The 13,846-nt window shown below is 33.3% G+C and overlaps 1 protein-coding gene across 1 annotated transcript; it reads left to right on the forward strand.

The window, feature by feature from the left end:
- Nucleotides 1–690: 690 nt before the first annotated feature.
- Nucleotides 691–9,651, forward strand: LOC145803759 (glucan endo-1,3-beta-glucosidase-like). The gene is made up of 4 exons (XM_082897096.1): nucleotides 691–768; nucleotides 7,755–7,808; nucleotides 8,112–8,531; nucleotides 9,003–9,651. The coding sequence occupies exons 1-4, from the start codon at nucleotides 691–693 to the stop codon at nucleotides 9,582–9,584; spliced, it is 1,134 nt and encodes a 377-aa protein (XP_082753222.1). The 3' UTR covers nucleotides 9,585–9,651.
- Nucleotides 9,652–13,846: the final 4,195 nt, after the last annotated feature.

Here is a 13,846-nt window from a genome sequence, read left to right on the forward strand (position 1 = left end):
TCAAATATCTTGTTTGTCAACATTATAGGTGCCACTACATGATTTGTTTTAGCGAATCTCGATAACGACCACATGAGAGAAATAAAATAAAAAAAAAAAAATTCTTTTCAGATTATGTGCTATATCTTTTATCATTGATCAACTGTGTTTACATGATTTTCGTTTGGGAACCGAAAATTTTCATTCTCTGTAAATAATTTGTCTATTAACCTTTTATTTTGATGATGTCACAGGGGGAAGAAGAAATATAATATGATTTTTATATAAATTGTTTGACAAAGAATTGTTAATAAATGGGGAGAAAATATAATGCAAATAAATGTTTATATTATGATTGTGGAAATTTTTTATGTTGCATTTATTTTGTGAAATTTTGTGTCAAATTCATGTATAGATTGCCATCATCAAAAATGGGAAGATTGTTAATTATATGGTTTAATTTTGATGATGTCTAAAATATTATGGGATAAATTGTGATTTTTTAATATGCATAGTTTACATTATTTGACACAAAATATTTTTTGTTAAAATATATGTTGTATGTTATATTTGTTATAAACATTATTTAAAAAGATTTTACTGTGCATCATATATTTTTTAATAGAAAAGTTACTGTGTACCTTTGAAATTCGTAAGGTTTGGAAGAAAATTAGTAAATTACGGTGCGTTTTACTATTCATCAAAAGCGAAATGGCTATATTTTCAACTCCTCCACCTACTAAATTTGAAAATGAGAAATTGGTGCCCGTGCTCCGTCTTTCTCTGCATGTGTCTCCTCCAACAGATATGAGCGCCTCTTCTCTCCCTTAACCGATATAATTTTACGATATATAAGGAGTATACTGAAGAAAAATAAGTGTTGAAGAAGAGAAGAAAATAAAATAAAAAAATATATGATATTTATTTGTTCTCAAAATATTATTGTGCTTTTCTGTGAGAAAATTTGTTGAGAATTTGAGCAAAATTGTAGAAGGATTTTCTATTCCTTATTCTTATTATTCTTTGAAAAATCTAGAAACCTCATAGATATTGATTTGTGATTATATATCAATTTTAACGAGTAAATAGCAATCACAATCAAACAATCAAAGACAAATCAACACAATGATTTAACGTGGAAAAATCACAATTGGAGCGCCTCCAATTGTGATAAAAAAAAAAAAAAAAACTACGGGCAAAAGCCACAAAACAATCCACTAAGAAGACATAAAGGAATTACATAAGTGTACTCTCAATTACCTAGCGAATCCACACTCGAATCAAATCGACCCCTATGTGCCTCTTCTAACCCCGTCTTCACCACGGAATTGTCTTGCCCAACGTTGAATCCACAACGCCGATGTCGAATCACGATGATGAGCCACACCGGAATCCACCGAACAACAACTCTCTCTTTTGTATTGAATGAATCAAATAATCCTTTGATGTATACTTCTCAAACCATGAGTTAAACTTAAACAAACATGAAAGAAACTAGCAAAGAAACTCCAGGTATAAACCCTAATATCCAAGAAGAAGATCTGGAAGTCGTAACCCTAAAATCTGATTGAATCGCATATTTATAGAAAATAGATCTGCGATCTCTGCTCGAGCGCAAGAATGGCCGCTCGAGTGCAAAAACACAAGTTCTAGTACTTTTGTAGACAGTTCAAACTTCTGGAACCAAAGATTCTCCGCTCGAGCGCACTAATGGCCGCTCGAGCAAACAAGCAACTTCGACTGCATTTTTGCTTTTGGCATCGGGGGCATTGCCCCGGACCCACCAAGGGGCGTTGCCCCTGGACCCCCACGGGCTGACCGGGCAGCTCGATCCCCGAAATAGTCAGTGAAGTGACAAACATGAAAGAATTAACACCACAAACTTCTCTGCAAGGCATAATTCGGGTTGGATTTGCATCTAAAAACTCATAGCCTTACTGAAATAAAAAAATCAAATACAATTACAACTGAAAGGAGTTTTGTCAAATAAAATTGCCAAGAACATTCTTGTACAAAAAGAGAGAGACAGAGAGTTTTTGTAAGTGATTTTTTGGGATAAAATCACCTGAGTTAGGTGAAACTAGACACCGGATTCAAAACTAGGTAGGTTATTTTTGCGAGTGGTTTTTGTGATAAAATCACTTGATCAAGTGTGACTAGGCGCCGAATTCTAAACTAGTCTGTAATTGTTCACTAACACCCGTGAAGCTAGTTGTCACGACTCAAACTCGCCTCCATAGGTTTAACATTGTAACCGGTCAGTAATCCTGGGATTACCTAAGGCCTCTGAACGGATTAACAAAATTAAAGGGCTAACAGAAGCTAATATCAAAAGCAATGTCCATATAGTTGTACAGACATACATGGAACAAAAAATTTAAAACTTAAATACGTACACGTGACGTCATATTTACATTAGTTAAACATCCAACACAGATGCAAATAAAACCAAAATGGGACTCATCTCAATACACAGGATATACAAAACTTGTTTAGATTAAAACAAAAAAAACAAAGGTCTTAACATGGTTCACAAAACTTGATCACTTCAAAATGGAAACCTCCTCGGGAGGCACAGTGGTTGGTTGACCGAACAGAACTCTAGGCAATCAACACAAAGCCTGGTCATGCGCCTGATCACCTACATACATAAATAATATAGTGAGCTGGAGCCTAGTGAATAATAACAGAGTAAAGGTTTTATGAATGATGTCCATAACAAATTCAGAAATCAGAATTCAGATTAAAAAACAAAGTCATATTCATATTCACGTTTAGAATTCACTTATGATCATACGTGGTACATTCATTAGCGTTAACAAATCTGATGACCCATAATTATATGGGAAGTGGTTCCGATGACTCAGGTGCACAAAGACGTTCATAAAGATTCACTTGCTGATGACCCATAAAGGGACCTGATGACCCATAAAAAAGATGTAAAATATCACATGATGCTAAGGATGCCATGAATACATTTCAAAAATTCAGACATTCATTTATTTAATCATAAGATAGCATTTCAAAAGATAGATTATATCATATTATTCAGAAAATACATAAAGTTAAACATAGTTTTATAGAGTTATTACTTATAGATAGCTCCAAACGCAAAACAGACGGATCACACAGTTTAGATGGACTATGGCACGTGACCTACACAAACATGTAACAGATACACAATGAAACATAGGCTCCGTTGGTGCTTAACTTATTACCTCTCTATCTTGGTGTGTTTCTACACCTTATCCCCAAGGCTTAGGAATGCCAAAGATGCAATAAGGATACCAAAATTTACTTTGAAAACTTTTGTCAAAATTTCTGAAACATGGCAGTTTGTTAGAGCACAACTTTGGTTGCTTGAGCGGATCTCTTGGTCTGTAAAATTTTTGGGAACTCTCATTTTACACTCGAACGCAACCTTAGTCGCTCGAGCCATAGCTCAAAAATAATAATGGTTACTCGAGCGCAGGTTTTGCCACTTGAGCCAACCCTCAACTCTACAAAAGTACTGGGAGCTCATATTCTTCGCTCGAGCACAGACTCCATAGCTCGAGCGAAGAGTACAAATTCTGAAATTTCCAAATTTACTTCCCAAGTTCAAAACTTGACGTCAAAGCTTCAAAACACATCATTTGGGCCCAAAACTTGAGAAAACATGCCTAAACTTGTATAACATCATAAATTAAAGATCATTTCACAAAATCAAGGCCCAAAAGCATGCCAATTTTTCAAACTCAAACTTGAAACTTGGAAAACATAACATGCATGAGTTTATATGAACTTCAACCTTCCAAAACATGATCAAATGAGATAAAATGATGTAAAACATGATGAATTCTGACAACTAAGTTCAACTTGTTACATGCACGACAGAATTTCTTAGACAACATGCTCCAAATGCAATAAAATGCACATGCACATATGAATTGCTCTTCCTTTCCATTTCTTTAGCTTAATTCTTGCATCTCTTAGCTCAATTCTCTTAAATTCATGCATGAACGAACTCAGTTACAAAACTAAATGCTTGATTTCTTACTTTCAGTGTTCAGTTGGGTTTAAGATGCCTAATTCTTTAAGCTAGGAGGTCAAATTTCCAAAGTTCCTTCCAAATGCTTGCTTTCCTCTCTCGAGTTCAAACTTCTCTTCACTCACTCTCTCCCCCTCACGTTTTTGTCTAAAGGAGGATGAAAAATGATGAGTCTAGAATGTTTGTAAGCCTTATATAGGCTTGATTAAGAAGTTAATTAAGCTAGACTTACAACTAATCAATTGGCATTATTTTATTCTAATTATTTCGTTCTGATTCAGATTTCAATTAGACCTACCATAAATTCCTACAAATTCCAAATTACATATTAACCTAAGCAATTTCATGATTGAATGCCGATAAGGCCATTAATTCGCATACCGAAATAGAAAGAAGAACATATAAACACAAATAACATAATTCACATGCGGTTATCTCATAATTTCCTCTTAATTACTTATTAGGCATTCTTAATCACGATTTAGTGATTAATCACAGTTTGGGGTTGTTACACTAGTGGTGTAATTACTATTTGAAGAATAGTTGTCACGACCCAAACCTGCCCCTATAGGTTTAGCATCGTAACCGGCCAGTAATCCTTGGATTACCGAAGGCCTCTGAACAGATAAGCATATAATAAGGGGCTAGCGGAAGCAAATACATAAATATAGTTGTCCAATGAGCTGTGCTGACTTATATGAAACAGAATATTTAAAACTTTATATACATAGTCAAAAGTCAATCATACATTATACCCACACACATTAAAGTATCTGAAGTATAGCCAACAGAATTACATCAAGTCATATATACACAGGACCAACAGAACTTGAACACAGGACACTTCGGGAACCTCCACATGAGGCACAATGGCTGGCTGACAACAGAACACAGATCCAGACAAAAAGTCTCCAGACTTGAACTCCAGAATGCTCACCTATACATATATATATATATATATATATATATATACAAACAGTGAGCTAAAGCCCAGTGAATAACATTAAGGTAAAGAGGTTAGTGAACGAAATCCGAACATATCATAAGCAGAAAACAGATCATAGCATAATCATTCTCATATCAGAACATAATAATGGTACAACCCATAGAACACATTACAGAACGTCTTCCGACTAGAGTAACCGGTTCCGGATACCGATTAAACACATATCACCACAATGAAGTGGCTAACGAGATCTCATAATTACTTATATGTCATGGACCTGCATTTTCATGCCGTCCCCCATGACTTGGGACTATCTATGGATGCCATAATAGATTTCAAACTTGGAATGTTCGTTCACGTAAAACAGATATCATAACAGAAATCATAGCTTATCACATTTCATTTGGAACATAATTTCATATAAACATATCTTTACGATAACGTTACTCACAGTGGTTCTCGCAAATGGTTAATCAATCTTCAGACGTTGACCTACAATCACAAAAGTACATAACACAACACATCTCATTATTACACGTTCACATGGCCAACACAGCTTAACTTTCTTTACGTTGGTTCTTGTTCATACTTAGCACAATGATTAAAACACACACACACTTGCAGTCTCGGAACTTGGTACATTATTTTCTTAGTGTATTTCTAATCCATAACCTCATTATCAAAGCTTAATTTAGGCTTAGGAATGCCTAAGATGCAATGAGAATGCCAAAACATGAGTTGGAACACTTAGGCAAAATTTCTGAAAATAAGGTCCCCGCTTGAGCGTAGACTCCCTCGCTCGAGCGGACATGCAAAATGAGAGGGGTCGCTCGAGCGAGACTTCCTTCGCTCGAGCGATCTGCAAACTTGGAAAAAAGTACTGGTTGGTCTCAATCTACGCTCGAGCTACAACTTCTATGCTCGAGCGGACATGTAAAATGTGAATGGTCGCTCGAGCGCACAATCCTTCGCTCGAGTGATCTGTAAACGACATGAAACTTCTGGGAGCTTTCAATTCACGCTCGAGCGGAGTGCACGCACTCAGAGTGGTCGCTCGAGCGTGGATGCAAATTCTGGAATCTCCAGATTTGATCACCAAGCTCAAAACTCGAATTCAACCATCCAAAACACATCTCTTGGGCCCCAAAACTTGAGATAACATAGTAAACTTGTAAAACATGAAGAATTTAGGATCATTTCATAAAATCATGGCCTAAGGTTTTGCCAAAAACTCACATTCCATCTTGAAGTTTAAGAAACAAAGCATGCATATAAAATCTTTCAAACTCTTTTCTTCAAACTTCATGAAACTAGTAAATTGAGCTCAAAGGCTCCATGCATGAGGGAAATCCTTTTCAAAACATGGATTTAAGCTTTAAAATATGATAAATTACACATGCATGTGCCAAATAACTCATGATAACAACATAGATACCCAAAATCAAACTTAACATGTCAAAACTCCATGTATTCATGCATGCATGTATGAATTGTAACTCAAATCTTCATCTTAGGCTTAATATTCACAATTAAACTCATAATCTTCATGTTGATGACTTAGATTCATAAATTAGAGGTTGAATTCATACCTATAGTATTGAATTAGCTAGGTACTTGCACAATATTGGTGAATTCCTGCAATTTCTCTTCAACCTCTTCTTCTCTCTCTCTAGAATGCCCTCTCTCTCTCTCTCTCTCTCAAGTAAACTCTCAGATTTTTCCACTCAAGGGAGATGAAGTAATTGAGTCCAAATGGGCTTATTAAGCTCAAATAAAGCTATGGTACCAAAAATACAATAATTAGAATATTAGGCCAACCAAACATGACTTAATTAATCAGACTGAATCAAATTTTAATAAAATTTGCCACAAGGTTCTAAAAATTCCAAATAACATATTGGTGTAATCAATTTCGGTTTCAGATGCCGATAAGGCTTTCAATCTTTATATTAAAGCAGATTTCTAGACAGATATTTCCACCAGTAACAGATAGGAAGCCAAAGATCATGCAAATTACATAACAAACCCATAATTTATTTAATCTGCTTAATTAACATCCTTAATTACTAATTAGTAGCTAACTACGGGTCAGGGTTATTACAATAGTGGAGAAATTTCTAAGGATACTTGGGTAGTAGACGTAGGCCCGGCGTGCTGAACCACTATAAATCGTTGAGTTTGCTTTCTCTTCTCTTTCCTCAATTTGATACTCATCTAATGAAACCATTGGAACAAAAAAAAGGATGATTTTTTGTCAAATTTAAATTTGATAAAAGAATTGATGATACGTTGGAGATGGTCTTAATAGATAAATTATCTTGCAATTATTATGTTTTGTAATTTAATGTGGATATAAAAAAAAATGTGCATATTTTTGTACATTGTTTTCAAACTTTTTATGCCCCTATATGATCCTGAGTTCCTTGCCATGCAATGAGTTTAGATTTGTTAAGATTAAATATCTCAACTTTACATGTGAAGTTGGCGCATTATGGACCAATTTGTACCCATTTCAATTATCTGAACCGTTCGTCTCATAAGATAAACTGAGAAAAATATACATGCAAAAACTTAAGTTGATCAGACATTAGTAATCAACTTAATAGATTTTTTGTTTTTATTTTAAAGAGATAAATCTATAATTCTACCACATTGTTCTATATACAATTTGTGTATAATATTTTTATTTGTATATCATTACTCTCTTATATATTTTTGTTTAATGATCCATCTTTTAGATTTGTTTGTTTAACGGCATGTTTGTATGCCTTCTTGATCTTGAATATTTGATTCATTCAGTCACTCCACATTGGAGCCTTTTCTTCTTCTTCTTTTTCAAATGGGATGCTATCGGTATGGTTATCTTAAATTCAAGCGTCAACGTTTTTGTTGCATATAAAATTTTTCTAAATGGATTTATTCAATATCATAGATATGTATATATTGAAATCGTATGTAAAAAGTGAATGAGAGAAATTATATAATAAGCTTATGCTATTTTAGTAAAGGAAACATAGAGTCTTAGTCGATAACACCAGAGATGACCTATTTATATTCATTCATTAAAACTCAAAATGCCTAACATTATATTTCATAATTCCCAAAAAAATCACTGCCACATCATTTCGTACAATTTTTTTGTGTGTGTATATTTAGTGTTTTTCTCACCAAAATGTCACCATTGCAGATGCACAATCCATAGGAGTGTGTAATGGACAACTGGGCGACAACTTACCATCGGATCAAGAAGTTGTACAACTCTACCAATCCAACGGCATTGGAAGGATGCGAATGTACGGTCCAAATCCATCGACCCTCGAAGCCCTGAGGGGTTCCAACATTGAATTAGTCCTCGACGTCCCCAACTCCGACCTTCCAGCTCTTGGGTCTGATCCTTCGGACGCATCACAATGGGTCCAAAACAATGTTGGAAACTATTTCCCGGGCGTCAAGTTCCGGTACATCTCGGTTGGAAACGAAGTGGATCCCAACAAAGCAGACACTGCTCAGTATGTTCAATTTGTCCTCCCCGCCATGCAAAACGTTTACAATGCAATTGCAGCCTTGGGTTTACAGGCAAGCGTTTATTTCTAAACAAAAATGCTAGAGGCATATGAGTGATTTGGTAGAAATTTTGGTAAATCATTTCAGTTCCTAACATAATAACATTGCTTATTTCTAAATTAGGCAGTCTCACTCATTTAGGGTTTATTTTAAATAAAGAACTTTCCTTGGACTGGCGGGTCAATTTATGTGATGTGAGCCCACTCTGAGCCTAATTCTGTGATTCGAATCATTTATTTTTTAGTGTCTAGCAAGTTGATTATTACTGTGAAAGAATTTTAATTAGATTAGATATCAGTAATCACATAATTAGATTGCATTAGTTTTAGAAAAATAGATGGTATATTTTGAAATCATATGTAGGATTTAGATTTTCAAAATAAATTTGATTCAATTATATAACTATCGATAATTTAATATGAATCATTTATTTAGATTATTAATATAATCTGATTATCACAATTTTTTTGTTGAATACAACAGGACCAAATCAAGGTTTCAACTGCAACATACTCGGCACTAGTAAGCAACTCATACCCACCATCGCAAGGCTCTTTCGACGGTGTGAAGTCGTTCATGGAACCGATCATTCAATTCCTAGCCGCAAACAAGTCTCCACTGCTTGCAAACATATACCCTTATTTTGCATACAATGGTGATCAACAACACATTACTCTTCCATATGCCCTGTTCACTGCCACAGGAGTGGTGGTGCAAGATGATCAGTCTGGTTACCAGAACCTTTTTGATGCCATGTTGGATGCTATGTACTCAGCTGTCGAGAAGGTGGGCGGACCCAGGGTGGAGATCGTGGTGTCGGAGAGTGGCTGGCCATCTGATGGTGGCGGTGCCGGATCTACATTAGACAATGCAGGGACTTATTATAAGAATTTGATTCAGCATGTGAATGGAGGGAGTGGAACTCCCAAGAGGCCTGGGAAGGCTATAGAGACTTACTTGTTTGCTATGTTTGATGAGAACAAAAAGGATGGAGCAGGGACTGAGCAACATTTTGGCCTATTTTCCCCCAACAAGCAGCCTAAGTACCAAATTGCTTTCAATTAGTTGAGATGGTTAAAAATTTTATATACATTCTATATCTAGTTCTTTAATTAATTTTTGTGTTAGTAGACTAAATAAATAAGAAGGCCTTATTTTTGGAGTAAGAATTCCTAACTAGGCTTGCATGATTGTATCTACCTATCTAGAAATTAAGACATCAATAAGTTAGCATTACTGTATAAATTTTGATTCCAATATCAAAAGATTGTTTAATTATCTCCTTAAAGGTCATTTCCTACTAATAAATTTATGTTACTTCTTATGAGCAATGTTATATTATAATATCTTTTTCGTTGATTGTTGGGAAAAAAAAAAGAAGCAAATTTGAAAACATTTATATTTACTAAATTTATTATCAAAATGATATGACAGTGACAAATTTAAAATTTTAAACTACTTCGATAGATCCTTGGTTTTAAAAAAATAAGACCAAAACTTGCTTCTTGATTTTTAATTTTTTTTGTTTTGTTTATATAATATCACACAATAATTATATATTATGAATACCATGAATAACGCGTCCTCAACATTTTATTATTGATATGGAAAGAAGGTATCATCATTGTGTTGATTTTTTATTATTATTTATTTTCTTGTAAAAATTGCATGGATATCTCACATTGGGACTTGGGGTCACTATTGTCCGCAATGCTAAGGTGACTGTTGTTGGTTTGTGAAACTTATTTTATGGTCTATTTTGATCATTTTATGGTCATTCTTCACTCTTGTTTTATGGTCATTCTTCACTCTTGTCCCCGCGGACAAACTCTGCCCCCGCCCCGCCCCGCCCCCGCTACAGGTGGAATTTTTCAACCCCACTCCCGTCCTCACGGATACTTGAGGATACCCGATACCCACGGATATTCAACCACATTTCAAATAGTCAAAAAAATTGAGAATTATTTAAATTCTTAACATACTAAATAATTTTCCTTGTTTCCGTATATATAAACAATAAGCCTTTTAGGATTGTTATTTATTTATATTTAAACAAAACCACAGACTTTTAATATTATTTTCTTATATCTAATTATATTTTATATATATATATATATATATATATACATATATATTATTAACTATATCGGATTGGGTTTGGATCGAGAGAGGCGATACATGCCTCCGCCCTACCCCCACTCCCGTTACGGGTAATCAAAACATAATCCACTCTCCCCTCACATAAGTGTTGGGAGAAGTAAAATTAGCCCAATTCAAATAGGTATGGACGGGTCCTATGGATCGGATTAAAATGACTATCCCTAATCTTGAGGAAATGCAAGTTGGCGGCTGATTCTCCATCCTTTATTTTATTTATTTATTTATTATTTTTAGAGTATAATTTTTTGAAACATAATCCAATCAATCATTATAATCGTTTAAGGTAAATTGCAAAAATAACTTTCAAATTTACTTAAAATACAGATTACTTCTTATACTATTAAAAATTACAAATATTCTTTTTTCAATTTTTTTTATCTGACTGAATTAACAAAAAATATAAAATTCTTAACTACTCTACAATTACAACAATACAATATAATATCATTAAAAATTGTTAATTGACTTGACGATTTATTAATAAAAGAGATCATTTATTATTTGATTAAAAACTTAAAGTGACATGATATGATTTTTAAAATCACATGAGAGAATCCATATTTGAAGTAAATCTCAAAAAGTGTGTTGTAATTTACCTAATTGTTTATTACGATTGTTTTGGGACAAAGAACTTAAAGATTTAACACAAATACCCGTGCAATGCAACAATTATGGGGACCTTACGGGACAAACGGGTTATCTCCTACGATTTAAAAAAATTATTTTCATATAGTATAATTAACTATTATTTATTTATTTATTTAAAAAAATTAAATGATTGTCCGTTTTTATATTTATAAAAGATGTAATCAAAGTATAAAATTAAAAATTTAAACCGAATAGAACCAAAAAAAAAAAAAAAAATTCTCATAACTATGTACCTTAAAAGTAGCGAAGAAGGTAGATAAATGGAATAGCCAGCAAGTTAATTATTCACATTTATTGAGAAATAAATTGTTGTGGGTTTTAATATTGCTTCTATTATAAATATTCTTAATTATCTAAAAAAGTATCGATTATAACTCAAATTATCTCACTTTAATAGATAAATTATATTACAGTTATTATGATTTGTAATTTAATGTGAATATAAGAAAATGTACTTATTTTTATGAATATAATGTTATATATACCAATTGGTATATCAATTAATGCACTAACAGGTGATGTGACATAATTTTAGAAGTTTTGAATATTTATAATTTATATAAGGAGTGGGATCAGTAATAATATCATAGTATATGTTGGTACACTAATTAATATATTAATTGATATATGTAGCACCATAATATTTTTATACCTCATTTTAAAACTTTTTATGCCTCTAAAATCCTGAGTTCCGTGCCGTGCAATTGGGTTTTTCTTGCCCTGTTGACTCGGCTATAGGAACCTTCAAGCCTCCTCAGTTGATTTGGAGAAACAAGGAAAGGTATGGTCTAAAATTAAACATTAAAAATATTTGTACAAAATTTGGAAATATGTTTGGAAATATAATAATATGTAATTGAGATTAAAGTCGATGAATCATACATTTTAAATGAATTTAAATTATATATTGAATATTCTAAGTGGTTTTTTACAAATTCTATTTATATAGCATTGCTAGCCTATTTTTGTGGGTTATTTCGATAATTTAAATGGTTCATTTTTTTTTAAATAATGTATTCATGCAAAAAAAATCAAAGAAAAAAAGAAAAAGAAGAAAAAGATTAGACATAAAAAGATTAGAAGAAAAAGAAGAAAAATGATGAGCTTATTTAGTATAAAAAGTGGTGGAAAATACGTTGTAATAATAAATTAATGGTGTCAAATGATTGTCGTGTAGTGTTTTTCTGTTAGACTTGTTCTAACTGACCTACCATATTGAAGTTTTACTTTTCAAAGGAGTGCTTTGACAGGGACAACAGTTTGGGTCCTCCAGAGTAGTAGTAATTATTGGCTCTCTATATAAAGTAGGGGAGATTGTAGTGTTTTCTACATCTTCTTCCATTTAAAAAAAAAAAACAATTGAAGTGTGGTTTTAGTTGTTCCTCTCCACTTTCAAAAATGGAACTTTTTCTGGTTTCTGTATTGCTAGTTGTATTGTTTTCACCTACCATTTATATGACAGGTCTCTCTCTCTCTCTTGCACATGTCATACAGAGCATAGTAATGCTAACACTTTGCTGTATGAACTATGAAGTGCATAATAAAAATGCCGACTTCATGCACACATATATTATCTTCTATAGGAAAATGTATTATTCTTTCAAAATTTTCATATAAAAACATTCGCTTGCATGATGTGTTAGTAACGGTCATAGTTCTAAATCGCGGTATCGGGTAACGTAACGGTATCGATCGCGGAGTATTGGTATCGGTAATATCGACCGGTACGTATCGGATATTGGGCGTCGCGGCTGTGAAATTTCAAAAATCATCAACAATCCCTCTAAAACTCAATTTTATACATTTTTTTACTCTTTTAGCCTTAATTTACCACATTTTAATCAAAATTTTGATATATAGAGGCACTTTTGACTCATTTTCAACTAAATGATATGTATGTATTTTAGTCTCAAGCTTTTATTTGGCATATATGTTAAACTTTTAATATAAAATTGATGTGGAAGTATTTTTTTACTTATTTTCAACAATGAAATACTTCCACATGCACAACAAATTAATAAGAGAAAGAGGGACATGAAAATAAATCATTCGCTTCAGTCATAATCGCATATAAATATTTGAAGAATTATAAATATATATTAAAATATATCTCATTCTCATCCCATACCATAATATAAATAAAAAAATAACCACAGAAAAAAGAAAAAAGAAAAAAAAAACAAATTATAAAGAAACCGAACACACCTTACAAGCAAAACCATGACTTCTTCAACCAAAAGAAAAAACAGGGCATTATAAATGCTCCTAATAAACAGAGCATGAGATGGGAATGTATCGAAGCTGTATCAGAGCATGGGATTAGAAAAGACAGAGCATTATAAACAGAGCATTTTTCCAGGTGCTTTGCTCGTTCTCAGCCGTATCAGACTGTATCGGAGCTATATCGCTCACGTATCGGATTCAGGCCGATACGTATCGGGAATCGGCCGCTACAGACGCAAAATTCATTCTCACCGGTATACCGATGAGTATCCGACTCAGTACTCCCATTTTTCGGT

This window comes from Camellia sinensis, chromosome 12, assembly GCF_055761805.1.
Source record: "Camellia sinensis isolate YWXY chromosome 12, ASM5576180v1, whole genome shotgun sequence".
Lineage (NCBI taxonomy): Eukaryota > Viridiplantae > Streptophyta > Magnoliopsida > Ericales > Theaceae > Camellia > Camellia sinensis.